At 51.9% G+C, this 16,263-nt stretch overlaps 1 protein-coding gene across 1 annotated transcript; it reads right to left on the bottom strand.

Annotated features, from left to right (window-relative positions):
* Nucleotides 1–231: 231 nt before the first annotated feature.
* LOC112107679 (zona pellucida sperm-binding protein 3-like) lies at nt 232–10,235 on the bottom strand. Its single transcript, XM_024201491.1, has 10 exons — nt 10,172–10,235; nt 8,673–8,866; nt 7,917–8,029; nt 6,762–6,853; nt 6,224–6,404; nt 5,623–5,731; nt 3,820–3,911; nt 2,242–2,339; nt 1,175–1,300; nt 232–437 (listed from the first exon to the last, which is right to left on the bottom strand). The coding sequence occupies exons 1-10, from the start codon at nt 10,233–10,235 to the stop codon at nt 232–234; spliced, it is 1,275 nt and encodes a 424-aa protein (XP_024057259.1).
* Between the last annotated feature and the right edge of the window lie 6,028 nt (nt 10,236–16,263).

Raw genomic sequence — 16,263 nt, 5'->3', positions numbered from 1 at the left:
TCAAGACTAAGTGAAGCTCTTCCACAAGGAAGATTCAAGACTCGCCCTGACTCAGGCTACTGAGGGAATTTTGGTAGAGAAGATGAAGTTTAGCTAAAAAGCAACATTAGATATTCAAATGCAAATTTTGACCTGCTGGTCCCCTTCCACCTCAGAGGTGGAGGAGCTCCCAGCCCAGCTATAAGTGACATACACACACCCCATCTGAATTTGTTAAGGTTTTATTTGGATTCATTCCACATCTGCATTAATGCTTGTACACTCCTGTTCTGCAGTAACCAGCCCCTCTGTGCAGGAGTCTGCAGCCCCCCTGGTTCTGGAGCAGAGCCTTCTGTGATGGCCATTGTACAGGCAGAAACCCAGGGACACCACAGCAATCAGAGCAACTTCCAGCAGCAGGGCACCAACAGGAGGTGGCATCACACTTGGTTTCCCTCCTACAAGAGGAAAGAGGCAGCTTATTCCCCCAAAGCCATCCATCCCTGCAACAATGGGCCATGTGTCTTTTGGGATCCCCACCCTGGCCTGAGGGTGACAGGTGTGATGTTCATGGGAGCTTAGTTATCTTGACAAGCCCATCGTAACTGGGGTGGAAGTTGGGCAGTTAGTCCTTTCCAACCTCTCACCATGCTCAGGGAGGGCATCAAGCTAGTTATTTCTTCTCCCATTTTTGGCACCTCTACCTCATATGGAATTCTCAGGAGTGAATCAACTGGGCTTTAATTTATGTGCAGCAACAGCTTTTAGCCAAGACTAGCAAGCACCTGCTCTGACTTCCTTGGGGTTCTACGTTCTTTAAAGACAAGAAATGGATGCTGGAGTGTATTAGAATTTAGAAGTTGGGAATCGAGGAGCTCGGGTGAAGACAGCTTCTCTCCATGACAACCTAACACCCCCACAATAGCTCCCTTGGTTAAGGCAAGGCCAGTAGGGGGTGGGAAGTCTGGAGGGGGTATGGCTGTAGCTGCCCCCCCCCCTCCCAGGTGAGTAGACCCTTCAGGTCTCTTGAGCAAGGCACCAGGCAGTTCAAACTCTGCTCCCCTCCCACTGGTCAGCTGAGCTTTCTGGGGCTGTTGTACCAACTCCATTCCCTGCCTGTCAGGGCTCCCCACTGTAGCCAGTGGTTGTCTGGAGCTGAGTTCCATAGCAACCAACCCACATGAGGGGTAGTTACCTGTGACGCTCTGGGCTGCAAGGGAGCTGTTTGAGTCCCACTCATAGCTTCCAGTCTTTGCAGCTGGTTTCTGCACCTTCAAGGGCCCAACAACAACAGCATGGACAAGTCCCTCCCTTGCAGAGCCTGAGGCAAAAGGAGATGGAAACCTTCAGACCCCTGGGGCAGTAATTTATATGGGCCCCATGGGGCCTGTGCTCCAGCAAGTTCAGGGCCTGGCTCCACCAATGTTCGGGGCTGGGTCTCTCCCCCAGCCCTGCCTGCCACCCCCATGCACCTCCCCCAGAGCATCCCTGGTCCTGCCTGCCACCCCAGGCAACAGGCAGTTGCCCTGCTGCTCTGTGCCCCCTCGCCAGCCACAAAAGGGAGCAGTGCTGGTGGCAGCGGAGGGAAGAGGCACACATGTGATGTCAGCTCTTCTTCCCCCCCCCCCCCGCCCAGCAGCCACCACAAGGGAGGTGAGGGGGCTTCCTAAACCTGAGAGGGGCCTGGCCCCTAGGAGCACATGCAGAGCCTGTGCTGCTGGTGGGGAGAACAGGACTGTGGAATCCTCCTCTCTGGCCCCAGCCCCAGGGCAGCCTGCCTGCACCCCAGAGCCCTCACCCTAGTGCAATATAGGGAAACGGTTACATTTGTATATTAAATGTACATTTCCAGTACATTTAAAAAAAATATTGTCTTACAAGGCAGGTGTGGGGATTGGACCCATTCTGGGCACCACTAAAAATTATCCAAACCTGCTGTCCCTGCCCTTCCCTCCCCCCCAAAGAGTACTGAACAATCCATCTCTTGCTTAGCCAGGAGCTGGTTTACTCAGCTGACTCAGGAGATGCTGAGCTCTTCCCTTCACTTGGGCTAAGAGGAGAGCACTATTACCAGTATCTCGGCTCTAGTGAACTGGAGATCTGGAATACTCATGCCATGTGACAATGAAAACCTCCTGTGGTATGAAGGGGCACCCCAAACCAAGCCTGCCAGACTTGTTCCTGACAGTGGAGACTTGGCCAATGAGCACACAGAACATCCTACCCCACCCCCACACACTTCCCTCTCAACAGAACTAGTACCTTCCAGGTCTCTCTTGTGGCGAGAGGTTGTGGCTTGGCATAGGGAGTCACAGCAGCTACAGCCAGAGCTCAGAGAGGGACTGTCCAGAAGTTCCCACCTGTTGGAAAGCAGTATACAGGTGACTCACCCCTGGTGATCAGCATCTCAAAAGTCAAGGAGTTACATGGGATTGAGAGATCCCTATGCTCAGTCCCAGGCAGCTCCTAACTCACCTGGGCACTGAGGCTTTCAGGAGAGCTAGGGCAAGGTTGAGTATCTGCTTGCAACAGGAGCTGGAATGTCAACTGTTTGGGGTCAGACTGGCATGAGGATTGGCTGTTCTGTCCTATGGGGGTCCCTTCAAGGGGAGTGAGCTGAGCAGAGCAGGCATGGATTGTAGAGCTGACTGGAAGCATTGTCCCTTGCAGCAAGGAGAAGTTGGGTGTGGTTGTAAGATATGACCATTGGTGGAGCATGGGTGTTCTTAGGCAATATCTACACTGAGCAGGGGTGAGATCCCAGCTATGTACATACTCCAACTATGAGAGGTAGTGAGTATATAAACTGTGCTACTATCCATGCTACTGCAGCATAGCCAGCCATGCAGAGGACAAACCCACCTGACTCCATGGGTACATACAAGCTGTGCCACTGCTGCTACATGACTGGTTCTACTTGCACTAGCTCTATTAGGTCTGAATGGACTGGGACTCAACCCCCACAAAAGCTCATGATGTGGCTGTAGCCCTAAAGACCCTAAGAGTTTGCTTGGTCAGCTGCTGGTTTTGCAATTGAACTTCAACCAATCTTCAGTATTGAAACAAAATTCATGGACTCTGCAGCACAAGGGCATCATTGGTCATTGCTCCCTCAAGTGAAGAAGTCCAGCACTGCATCCCATGGGGGCTATTGGTCCTGGGCATGCTAGACATCCTGGTAAAGCTCACTACCAATCTCAGAGGGAAGCAGGTAGAGATCATGTGAATTGCCTGGTGCCTTGCTCAAGACAGGTCTGGATTCCAAACAGACATGGCTTTCCCCCTCTACGCTTAGTGCTTGACCTGTTTTGTCAAACCCAATCTCACTACTGCAAGAGCAGCCTGTATTCTGTGTTTATAGGGGCCATGTTCCTTCATGAACAGGAGGGAATCACTAGGGAACTTTGAACCAAGTCACTTTGGCACAGCACTTGAAGCGAGGTAGTTTCCCTTGGTAGGTTTGCAAGGGAAACCAGCCTTTGCCACCTATCCCAGCCAAATGTAGTTCACCTGAATGCTTTCTAGTGTTGTCCAGCTAGTCCCACTGAGAATTTGTTGGCTTTGCCTTTAGTTATAGTCCCTCTACCACAGTGAGGTGGGAGAAACAAGGGTAATGAAGAGGCAAGTGGTATCATGAGCTAGAGTTGCTTTGGTCACTAGAGCCAAGTTTGTTGCCCACAAAAGAGTCTCCAGAGGACTATTGTTTACAAGCATCTCTGCAGGTTGGTCCCTCTTGTGTGGCATGTCACTGGGACAGACCCATGTAGAACAGCCAGATTCTGTTCTGGCTGGTTTAGTTTTAGAGAATTGCAATTCCTCCTTCTCCCCAGCAGCCCTTACCTGTTGGTATCCCTGTGAAATGAACAGGCCTTCCTTGTGGGATCCATGAGCACTTTGGGGTCCCAGACCAGCACCTGGCAGTGGAGATAGATCTGGAGGGGGGCATGGAGAGAAGAAAGCAGATGGAGGTCATCCCCACTGCCTAGCAGGAAGAAACATCCTTCACTGGTGGTGTGGGGGAAAGCAGGAGAAAGAGCCCTACTCAGCATAGCTGCTCTGCTTGAGCACAGTCCAGATACCAGGATTCCCATTACAAGTCCCCCACGCGCTGCCATTCAGAGATGCTCTGGTTTGGGGATGGGTCTGTCATGATCCCATGCTTGCTATGGAGGAGTCAGATGGGGCTTCCAGGCAGTTGCCCATTTGTAGCCCCTAAAATGCTGCATTCACAAGGAGTTAGGCACCTAAAGTGGCAGTTAAGTGCCTAAATCCCAGAAGCAGGTTTTAAGGACACCCCACTGGGCTTCCCCCCCACCTATAGGTGCCTAACCTTGCTCAGGACCTAGATTTCTGGCCTAAGTTCCTTAGGTTTCCATCTCTGGTCATGCACATTGCAGCCCCATGCTGGGCATCCAGCCCCAGAGCAAGTGACCTGGGGACAAGGGTGGAGGACACAGACCTGCTTCTAGGGCCCAGTCTGGTAAGCTTGCTCAGACCCTACCTACTTATTGGGCCCCTAGAGGCAAGCTGCACAAGACAGCTGGGGAAGGAGGTGCTCTCTCCATTTTTAGCCCAGCACTTTGGGATTGGGAAGACTACCCTCAGGTGTGTGGGGGGGGCAGTGGGTGAGGGGATTTGAACAGGGACCACCACCAGGTGAGCACCCTAAGCACTGGTCTGATGGGGCTGAGAATCCCAAGCACAGCTAGGTGATTCCCTGCAGATGGGACTTAGGTGCCTATCTCCAAGAGGCAGACCGGATTTAGCAACCCCCACCTCACCTTGGCATCTCCCAGTGGCTAATTTCAGCCAGGAGCTGGCTAGGGTGCTGGTTTTTGTGAATGCTATTCTGAGGTCCCCACCCCCTTGAGTCCTTGTCGAGAGCCTGGGGGCCACTCAAGCTTTGTGAATGCCACACCTAGAGAGTCCCTGGGAATGCTCAGCATCACCATGCTAAAGCTTTGGATGCTAGCCTGAGGTGACCAGAACATCCAGCTCTGGACTAACTAGGCCACTTCAATGTCAGCGTAACAAAGCAGCTTGGTGCATGGAATCTCTTGTGAAGGCCTGTTTGCTAGGAGCATAGCAAGGCATGTCAGAGGCTAGATACTGTCTGAAGATGCCTTTCAGTGCTTAAGGCAGTGGTTCTCAACTCATGGCCTGCTAGTGGCCCAGTTAGCACACAGCTGCAGCCAATGTGGCATCCTCAGGGCCATACATATGTGGGCTGCATCCACACAACATATAACAGCTGCATGTGCAGCCCACAATGGTAAATATGTCGAGAACCACTGGCTTAAGGAAAGCATGCTGGTAGGGGTGTTCACCTCTCACACACTTCTGTGAAACGTAGTATCTGAGGACTTGAACTGCTGTTCACTAGGTTCCTGGATGATAGGTTAAACAGATAACTGCACAGTTCTTAATGCAGTTGTGGGTCAGTTTCCCCAAGCGAGAGTCTAGCTGAAACTAAAGCCATGAAGGGTTTATGGTGTGGAGACCTTCACCAACCAGTCAGTGAAGAATGGCTTTTAGCTAGTTGTACCTTGAGCCATCTGCAGGTTGCTTTCAGAGGATGCAGGCACTTGGCATTCCAGCCCTAGATGGAAGCTGTACATCTAACTCAGAATCTTAGTTACTTACATCAGAGTCCACACCTGCAAATTCAAAGGCCTGTAGGGAGAGCTGGATAGCTTCAGGGGTTCGTCTGGGCAGGAACTGGGAGTTTGCCACCTTACTATCCACAAGACACCTGGAACAGGAAGACAGTTAAACTCACTAGTCCAGGGACTGTTAGAGATAGAAGAACTGTTTGACCCTAGGAGAGACCTACTACATTATTCTCTCCCCACCTGCAGTCAGTAGTTTTCAAGAGCTTCAATATGGTGGTTATATTGCCAAGTGTTAGAGCAATATGACCACCAAGTTGCCCTAGCAACAGGTAAGGCTTTTGGACATATCAATTATGCCAGCATGTCCAATTCTTTAAGGGGCCATGTGGTTACCAGAGGTCAAGCCAGACATCTTCATTTGCTACTTTATCTTGGTAGTCTGTGGCTTAGTCAAATCAGCTAGAGTCAAATTTGGAATAGAGAGGCTGGTCTCTAGGATTTATGTAGGAGCCTTAAGAACCCAGCATGTTCTGTTACAATGGAGTTGGGGCAGTCCCAGGAGCATGTTCCACATCTTATGCCACTTCAGACATTCAAGCACCCCAGAGCTGCTGTCTCCTGCAGATAGTTACCCATGGTTTGCAATGATGCTATAGTTCCTGGGAGACTTGCTAAGTTCTGGGGTTGGGGTGGCAGTGCACTCATCCACAAAGATCTGCAGAGGCTGGTGGAAGGAACTCTGTACAGAAAACTCTATATGGATCTGAGAGCCTAGGAAGAAGACCTTGGAGTCTGATGGGGCACTGAAGTCCACTGCAAGAAAATGAGAGTTAGTTGTCAAAGTGCACTGTACAGAATGGAGTCCCCATCTGAGACCAACAGGCACTGGGAGCCTTCTGCAAGTGCATGCAGGTTTTGGGGAGGTGTGTGTTCCAATGGTATTCCTGTGGACGCATTACAAGATCATGAGGCACAAGTCTTTGCTTCAGTAGTTTTCTAGAAGCAGAGATGGCCATGGTGTCAAGAGCATAAGACACCATCCTAGAGGGGCAAAGGGAGTATTGAGGTGGAGGGAACTGGGTTAGGACATTGCCTGAAGCTGCAGGAGGCTCAGTGGGAGATCACAATGAGCTCAGCTGGCACCACCCACCCCTTCTGCAGGGATCTTACCATTCATTAGGGTCACTGTGAACATTAGCAGTCCAGAGGCAGACAGGTGGCCAGTCACTGAAGATATGTACGTAGGAGCCAAGCGCCCTGCCCTAGGAGAGGCAGGAAAGGGTTATCCTGCAGGGATCAGATTCTCATTCCCTCCCTAGGAAGAGGGAGTTCTCCCTGCTTGTATCAGAGGGTGCTAGGCCAGAGGCTACCTCAGCTGCACTGGAAAGCTCAAGTCACCCCTGCTCCACAGCATACCTAACAGAGGCTGCTCTAGAGCTGGAGTGAAGGCTGACACCCCACCCCCACCCCATATGTCCACAGGGGCTTGCATATCCCAGAGTCACCTGCAGACAGGTTTTTGCAGGGTCAGCTCACACTGGTGACCCCATCATGTGCTGTTGTGAAGACATGGCACAGTCAGCCCCACAAGTGTCACTCGAATGTAGTTTGACTCCCACTGATATCCCCAGGCTTTCCCTCGTCCCCAGGCTGCCTCCTCCCACTGAGTCATATCTCATCCACCTTCACTAGCTCCATCTTCCAGGTGGAGTCTCATTCAGATCCCTGAGCTCTAGACCCCCATTGTATTAGCTCTAGCACTAGAGGTCTCCAACTCCCCAGGTTGGGTCTTTGGTTTTAACCCCTTTCCCCCAAAATATCATTGGAATGTGTCCTGACAGGAGGGGCAGTATGAGACCCTCCAGCCTGTTTGCAGTTCATAGGAGTGTTTAGGGGCCTCTATCTTGCACCCACAACTAATGCTTTACTAGCACTAGAGCACCACATCCTGTCCTTTCATCTGCAGTACTCAGGGCTGCCTGCTACCCTCCCCACCCTCAGCCAAGCTGCCTGGCTCCTAGAGGTATTTTAGGTTCTATGTTACTAGGGTTATGAGCCAGGTTTACTAGATGGCAATAGCCAGGACAACTCATCCCACATGCGCTTGCTTTGCTCCAGTCCTGTGATCAACCCCCGTTTGGGGGGGGGGGGGGGGGGGGGAAGATGTGCATCCCTAGCTGTCAATCAGCTGATTAGAGCCCTGCTTTGCATCCCTGCTGCTTTTTATGGGGTCCTATTACCCCTGGGTGAAGCCCATGAGAGTCTGGGCAATTTTAGCATCAGTCCCTTAGGACTCTAGCACAATGGGAAGTGCTGGCAGCTTACTCATAGTCAGTGCAGTTGATCCTCTCAGTGAAGGAGGTGGCGTAGCGTCTGCCTGTGCCAGGGGAAGGCCTGTAGACAAGGTCCGTGAAGTATTCAATCATGTTCCCAGATGTCTGGAGATGTGTGCGCATGTGTGGGGAAGAAATCAGAGAGGGTGGCGGTCAGCACTAGCATCAGTTACAGCTTCCTTCTGTAGCTCTCGGCCTAGCAAAGTGGGAGGGTTGGTTCATTGCTAAGGAAGTGAAACAGTATTTCTGTTCCTTGAGACAAGCCCTTCCCCTAAGCAAGGGAGAGATGCTGCACCACTGTCTCTCCCCCCCCCCCCCCTCCACTTCCCTGGCAGGGCACCAGTCTGTTACTGGGAGTATTAGACTTTGAATATGGACAGAAGCCCAGCTAAGTAAGAGCCACTTGGGAGGGGCCTTTGTCATTTAGCATTTCTCCCCTCTGCCAGGGGAGCCAACATGCATGCAGCTAGTGGGCCAGGACCCAGCCTCCCCCCCAGAGCTAGAACAGTCCATAATGGAGCATCTGAATCCAAAGTGATATCCCCTTGGGATATCCGTTTGCACAGCCATCTCATCCCCCTGCCAGTTCAGCACATGAGAGGGGCATTCTCAGACCCCTCACCCAGCAGGAGGGCAGTTCCTTCTCACCCACACAGCCAAAGCAAGCCAGCTTACAGGCATCTGAGCAGCAGACAGCACCATGCTGAGTGGAACACAAGCCTGGGCCCCAGCTAGGGCTCTCACTCACCAGCCGAGAGAAGCCGCAGTCCTTCAGGTGGTACTGGAAGTGCAGGAAGCCCTGTAGATCATTGATTGAGTAGAGGCAGCTGCCCAGGTGCACAAGTTGTGGATCCAGCAGGAGTCCATTTCCCAAGGGGTCCATCTTTACAGCCAGGTGGATGCTGGTTTTATTGCACTCATAGAGCACAGAGTTAATGGGTGCTAGAGGAGCATGAGCAGACTTGACATAACCCTCTGGAAAGGCCCCCAGAAACATCTTTTCCCCCAGACCTACTGTAATCCCACCAGATAGCAGGGCCTCTGTGCAAGAACATCAGAGGAGTCCTCCGCTCAGCCAGCAAAGCTATCAGCTAGCTAGCCCTTCAGAACCTTTGTGGTTACCAGAAAGGAGCCAGCACCTGGAGGTTTGACTGTCCAGGCCCTTTGACCCTCAAGCTAGAGGGTCTGGCTTCAGTGTCACATTGCCAGTTAATAACTGGGAGGAATTTCATGCAGTTGGTTCACTGTTGGCCTCACTCCTCCTGAAGGTGGGTGTGCATCACCAGCAGCTTTTCACAAATGCCATTGTGCTTGTTACTCTTAAAAAAAAAAAAAAAGTCTTACACCCCCACCCATCACCTGGGGACTTCCAGGGAAGTGTTTTAGAGCCCATCCCTGCTCGTCAGGCTCCTTTAAAGGAAGGAAGCCATTTTCAAGCCTTATCTCAAAGCTTTCCATCCTGGGGGTGGGCTGAAACATAGGTGCCAACTCCATTGGTGCACTGGGGCTGGAGAACCCATAGGAAAAAATAGTGGGTGCTCAGCAGCCACCAATCAGCTGTTTGGTGGCAGGAGGCGGCAGAGCAAGGGTGGGGGTGCTCAGAGTCAGGGGAGGAGCAGGGAGAGGCAGAACAAGAGTGGGGCCCTGGGGCACCCACCCAGAAAGAAGTCAGTCAGCACCTGGGGGTTGAAGCTGTTCAAGATGCTTCTGTAGCTAAACATGAGACAACCCCCAAGTTCTCATTAGCCTTCAAAGCTACACTGCTGTAGCAGCCAGAATTGGCTACAGCTGGTGATGAAGAGCTAGTGTTAGAGCTTATTCCCAGCACAAGCAGGAGCTCACTCTGCAAAAAAGGGGCTCGCAAGGAGTCTCAGAACTAGCCCACAAGCAGCTTTCAGATTGGGTTACTGCATTTACAACCTTAATTGCCAAGATCAAAGGAGCAGGGTCAAAGCAAAGCTGGTCCTTTGAAGAGCAGTGTGTTGGCAGCTCTAGTGAGTATAGAGCTAGAGTTAGGACATTAGAGGTTTCTTACAGAGCCAGCCCCTGGAGTCATGTTACTGCATGAGACTCAGCTTCATTTGATACTGAAGTGATTTGGTTGCTGAGACAAGCTTTGAAACAAGGTTTAAAAGCTAGAGAACAAATAACAAGAACCCCAGTGTGTTTAAAAACAAAACACCCTTGATTTTTGAGTACTGGACCTTAGCTTAGAACCCACAGGGGGACTTATCACCACACACTTACCTCTCTGAGCAGCAAGAGCTGAGCTCCAGACAAGCACCCCCAGAAACACTTTCCACAGCCCCATGATGTTAGCAACCCACACTCAGGTTAGGAGGAAGACAACATATCTCTAGTGCCTGGGGAGAAGCTATATATACCCATCTGGTGATAGGCTACTGCTGTGATCAGAGCCACCTCCTTAACCTCCACGAGCAGCCCCAGCTAGGAGTTGCAGAATGCTGCATTCAGCACAGGTGCTGGGCATTCCTCATCTGCCTCCCCATCAGGAAAGCCAGCCTTGAGCCCCACACAGACAAACCCAACTGTCTCCAAGCAAAAGGCCTGCTCAGCTAGTCCTAGGCGTAGAGAGCAGGAAGAGGTGTCACCTACAGACATGGGCAGGCCTCTTGGCTGCTCTCCTAAGCTTTGGTATGCCTCATCCAAGTCAGTGGTGAGCTGGGCAGGTGTCAAGGTGCACCCCCCCAGAACAGGCTGCAGGACTGGGGCTGCATGCTTTAAGTTCTTTGCATCAGGGGCTGCACCTTCAGAAGTTTTTGTATAGCACCCAGCACAACAGGGTCTGATTCAGATGAGGGCCTCTGGCAGCAGTGGAGATGGAAGACTCCCACAAGAAAAGAAGAGGTGCTGTAGGAAGTGAGCTGTTTTCTCTCCTCTCCAGTGAGTTAGCACAGAGCCACCACACGAGGCGGCACTGTCTTTTGGGTGACCCATAAAGCTGATGTCCTAACTGCTTGGAGTAATTTAAAATCCCAGGGCACTTTTTGCAAAAGGAAGGTGGGGTCCAGCCATGTATCAACCCAGGTACCTGTATTCTGCTTCCCTAAAGTCATCCCTGTGTGACGTTATTGACATAATCTGGGACCATATAGAACATGGTTGCAACCAAAGTCCTGTAGTGGCACCAAATCTTGTATAAAGGAGGTCAAATGAGGTGTCTAAGACAAGGTTATGGTTTATTGGTTATGATTATGCTGTCTATATGTGTGTATCAATTTTGTAGTTGAAGTTATGAATATTGGCTCTATAATGTCTGTATTTCAAACTTATGCTATGCTTCTGGGAGACCTCCCAGACAAGTTGTTGTTAGCTCTGCCTAGCCTGCTTGATGGCCCATCAAGGACCATCAGCTATACAATGGACCCATTGAGAGAAGGCAGATACGCCTTGCAACTCAGCAAAGTATGCAGGGACTGGCCCATGTGACTCCAGACTCCATTTTGCTGTAATTTTCCACAGTAAGGACAAAGAGATGTTCTTACATCTGGAAAAGACTATAAAAGGCTGATGCCTCATCTCCATCTTGTCTTCAATCCTGCTTCTTACCTCTGGAGGGACTTTGCTACAAACAGAAGCTCTACACAAAGGACTGAGGATCCATCCTAGCTGGGGATGTATTCCAGACACTTGATTTGAACCTGCAGTTTATTCTATCGCTGCTGCAAGCCTGAACCAAGAACTTTGCCATTACTGTATGTAATTGATTCCATTTAACCAATTCTAGCTCTCATCTACATCTTTTTCCTTTTATGAATAAACCTTTAGATTTTAGATTCTAAAGGATTGGCAACAGCATGATTTGTGGGTAAGATCTGATTTGTATATTGACCTGGGCCTGGGGCTTGGTCCTTTGGGATCGAGAGAACCTTTATTTCTTTTACTGGGGTATTGGTTTTCATAACCATTTGTCCCCATAACAAGTGGCACTAGTGGTGATACTGGGAAACTGGAGTGTCTAAGGGAATTGCTTGTGTGACTTGTGGTTAGCCAGTGGGGTGAGACCAAAGTCCTCTTTGTCTGGCTGGTTTGGTTTGCCTTAGAGGTGGAAAAACCCCAGCCTTGGGCTGTAACTGCCCTGTTTGAGCAATTTGTCCTGAATTGGCACTCTCAGTTGGGTCCCGCCAGAACCGCATCGTTACACCCTGCTGTGTCATTTAGAGAGGACACTCTCATTTCCTGTCCTAAAACGACCCTGCTGTGAGCTATTAAACAGCTGTCACGTTTCAATCCTGGGTCAGATGAATCCTGCAGAGTCTCCAGAGGGTGTCAGGCTGCAAAGCAATCTAGAAGTGTCAGTTCTCACCAGCTGCTGAGGGATGGAAGGGGCCTCTGTGGTGGCTGTGCCAGCAGCTGCTCCACTTATACAAATCTGCTTCCTGCGGTGCCCTACCTTGGCCAGCATCCCAGCGTGCTGTGCAAAGGCAATGCAGCTGCAAGGAAACCTGGGTTCATTGCAGGATCTTGGTGTTTTATTTGCAGCAAGGGACATTTTTAGACCCTGATCCTGCACTTGCACACATGGTTAAAGGTAAACGTGTGGATGTTTGTAGGATCAAGGCCTTGGCATCTGCACTGCTTCAGTGGCCAGGGCTCCATTCTGAATATGGGTCTATTCCTGGCTCTGCCACTGCCTTGCTGGGTGAGCTTGCAGCTTGGCAAGTCATAGTCTCTCCCTGTGCCTCAGTTTCCCCATCTGTAACATGTGGATGACAATACTGACCTGCCATTGTAATGTTCATGGGTGGAAAATGCACAAGCATAACTGTGATTCTTTCTCTGCACTCTAAGCATCTGTGCAATGACTGGGTTAACTCAGTGCAACCGTGTGTAGACGCTCACTTCTGTTTCAGAGCACCTGACCCGCTGATTTCTTACTGAGTTAACCTACGGCACTGTAGAGCTCTCTTAACCAGAAACAAGACCGTCCGCACCAGGGCGTTGCATTGATTTACCTGCATCAGTTTCTAACCCGATTTAGTACAACGAGTACCATGTTCCCACACAGGCAAGGCCAGATTAGGACCGCGCCAGCTGAGCAGTGGCAGTTGCTGGAGAATCCCAGCAGGCCCTGCCAGTGGAGCATGCTGAAGGAGACTGCCAGGAGGGGAGCTGGGTAGGTTCCCCCGTATAGGCAAGCGGGGGACCCCCAGCAGTGAGTCAGAAAGGCTGCCTGGAAATGGATCCAGGAATTGGGCATCAGCAGGGGGAATTGCTGAGGGGCGGCAATGGCAGGAAGAGTCAGGGAGGGGGAAACCCAGCTGGAAAAGCCCTTTCCAGCAGGAGTAGTCAGTGACAGCTGCTCAGGATCCAGGAATAAGGCTGTGCCCACTTGCTCTCCATCCGCTCTCCTGGGATTTCCTCTTGGGAGGTCAGGCCTGAGCAGAGGAGGTCAGGAGGGGGAAAATGAAATCAATCTGCCCTTTGCGATCAATGGGGACAGACTTGTCCCTTGGGCCAGGTCCCCCCGTCCCCTAAGGCTGCTGCCCCCAATGGGTCTCCATATCCATTGCTAATGGGGCCGGGACCCCTCTGCCAGCCCCCGGGGGAGAAGAAAGAGACCACAATGAGAACAGCTGAATGGTTCATATATTAAAAACTGTCAAATATACAGTATAATTGTCATACAAAATGATCATTTTAGTCCCTGTCTTTCCAAGCAGAGCAGAACGTTAGACACCCTCCTGCCAAGGAGTATCGATGGCACGCAACGGCTGCGGCCGGGAGAGGAAGGATGCTGTCTGACAGCAAGGTCTGGGGTTACCTTCCGCTTTAAAGCACATGGGCCGTGCACGAGGACCACAGATCCCCGCCTGCATGGCTCCTTCTGCATCTGAGCAACTTTAAAGACGGAGCAGGGTGCGCTGGCACTACTGTCCCAGAGGCCACCCCGAGGATGCGGCATTGCACTCTGCTCTGCTGTATGCCAGTTAGGGGTCGCCCTCAGGCTCCCGCCACAGCCCTGGAGATGCTGCTGAGAACTAAAGATGGGGACAGGGATGATGGGGCACAGGACCAGCCATTGCCTCCTGAAGTCCACTCACAGGGGAGAGACAGGGACCAGTCTTCCCTAAAGCTGCCTGCTCTCACCCTAACATGCCCCCCAAGTCCTGTCTGTGAGGCAAGTCTCTCTCCAGCACAGCCCCATGAACCTGGGGCCTATGCTCCAAGCAGTTGTCTTGGGGGGCGGGGGCATCACCCCGTCTCCCATCTTCCAGCCGCCTGCAACCAGCTCCTTTGCCGATGCCACACGCCACCGCACCCAATTCCCGCCATGCCCCCTCTGGAGCACCCTGGGCTGCAGATTCAGCAGAGGACCCCTTTGCCAGCAGCTGCATATGGGCTGCGGGGGGAGAGGCCTTTAGTGCTTGTCCTGCTCTCACTGGGCCTCTTGTCACTCCACGAACTGCTGCCCCTGGGTGTGAACCAAGCACAGTGCTGGCAGAGCAGCAAAGCAGGTCATGTGGCCACCCCAGCTCCCCTGCGGCCATGGGAGGTTGAGTCCATGGGGTGGGGGCAGAGGGCCCTGGGCTGCAAATGCAGGACAGGTGAGTTCTCTCCTGCTGGAAATTCCTGGTGGTGCTGGGGGCTGGCTGGAATCTTGTCCCCCTCCCCCACCGCCAGGGAGTCTCCAGCTGCTGCATTCCCAGAGTCCAAGCTCATAGTGGCAGGTGGGCCGTAAAGCTGGGGGATTCAGCGCCAAGCAGGGGCTCCCCCCACCCCTCCCCTCTTCAGACAGTGCTCCCTCAAAGGACTGCCCTCTGTCTGCTCTTGCCACCCTCCCTCCTTGTCTCTGTGCAGCTGGGCTGCTTCCACCCCGTTCCAGGCCTGGTGCTTTGGTTACTCCCTGTGTAGCCTGAGGAGGTGTGCCTCTAGCTGCGCCGCCCTGGGGCCCCTCCCTGCTTGCTGGCTCCCTCCTAACACGTCCATGATGGCTGCTGCTCAGCCCAGTCCCTCCCCAGGCTGATCCCCCTGCGTCGCCCTCATACTACACCCTGGTTGGGTCCCATTGCCCTTCGGCTCTGTCCCATTCTCCTGCAGAGAGGTGCAGTGGCTGCAGGGTTAGCGGGTGGCTCATTGTGAGGGGTCATAAGCATAGAAGCTGCTGGGAGCTTGTCTCCTGCTCCCCCTTCCCCTCTGGACTCCCCACCCCAGCCAAGCGTCAAAGCAAGAAGAGAAAGCAGGGAACATGCTGTCCTGCCCCCTCAGCCTCTCTCCCAAGCCCTCCCTGTACCCCCACCAGTTCTCACCAGATCCTGTGGCTCACTCCCAGCCTCCCCTCTAGGGAGGGGCACCATGGGACCCTCTAACTGATGGTATGGGGGCAGGAAGAGAACACGCTTTGCTCTGCTGAGGGCCAACCAGCCATGGTCCAAAAGGAAGATGGAAAGCTTGGAGCACTGAGCCCACGCTGGCTCAGGGAATGATACACACAGGGCAACTGGAGCTATAGGTTACAGTGGAAACTTACCGTCCAGTGTCCAGTCCTAGGCCTGAGACCCCCCCAGCGAAGGATCTGACAGTGGCCAGGTTCATGCAGTGAAAGCTCCACAGGCAACAGCTGTTGGAGACTGGGATTTTGTTGACAGACCCCCTGAAAGGACTTTTATCATCTCTTTTGTTTTGCTTTGAACCTGCTAGGCTGGTTAGAAATTCAAGGACCACAAACCAACCCAGAGAAGGCTTGTGTAGTGGGGTTTTTATACATGCCCGAAACTCAAGTGTTGATGCTGCTTCAATCAATATAGTCATTTTGCTGGCTGCTAGTCAATAATGTGCTATAAGGACCGATGGCCAACTACAGACTGAATGCCATAAAAACACGTACATAGAGGTTGAGCTAGGTGCAGCTTGAGCTGGTAATATATACCACTCGGAGTGGTATGACTCATGCATAGACTGTTCAATATCAGTGCTATGGGAGAACCAGTTTGATTAAATGTGACACATTGACCATCTTAATGCATTTAAGGACCGCTGCCTTGGGGGTTATTTTCCATATATGGACTGGTCTGAGTCAGTGCAGGTAGAAGACTATTGTGGCCAACTAAGCTCTCTGATGCAGATAAAAACCAGCATGTAGACACATATTGACCTTCACACACAGACTGTATATGGTCTACATGGAACTGACAGTCTCTAGGCCAGTGTGAATCAGTGCAAACGGCTGTCTCTAGAATGGACAGAGAGTGCTGTCTGATGTATCAGCCATAGTGTGACTTGTGCAGCTCTAAACAGATATGCAGGCAAACAGGCTGGTCAACACACACACACACCCCCACACACTCCCTCTTACATCCCCTACACAAGATCTGGAT

Source organism: Terrapene carolina, unplaced genomic scaffold (assembly GCF_002925995.2).
Source record: "Terrapene carolina triunguis isolate 2854851 unplaced genomic scaffold, T_m_triunguis-2.0 Scaffold782, whole genome shotgun sequence".
Classification (NCBI taxonomy): domain Eukaryota; kingdom Metazoa; phylum Chordata; order Testudines; family Emydidae; genus Terrapene; species Terrapene triunguis.
Note: the sequence above shows the minus strand (reverse complement) of the source record. Positions and strands in the feature narration are given on the sequence as shown.

Bases quoted from the DNA above. Each gene is read 5' to 3' on its own strand.
- LOC112107679 (XM_024201491.1), bottom strand. From the start codon at position 10,235: ATGGGGCTGTGGAAAGTGTTTCTGGGGGTGCTTGTCTGGAGCTCAGCT. The intron at 5,732-6,223 runs GTAACTATCTGC...TTCCTGTTCCAG, and splicing joins AGCATCATTGCAAACCATGG to GTGTCTTGTGGATAGTAAGG. The intron at 3,912-5,622 runs GTAAGTAACTAA...GCCCCCCTCCAG, and splicing joins TTGCAGGTGTGGACTCTGAT to ATCTATCTCCACTGCCAGGT.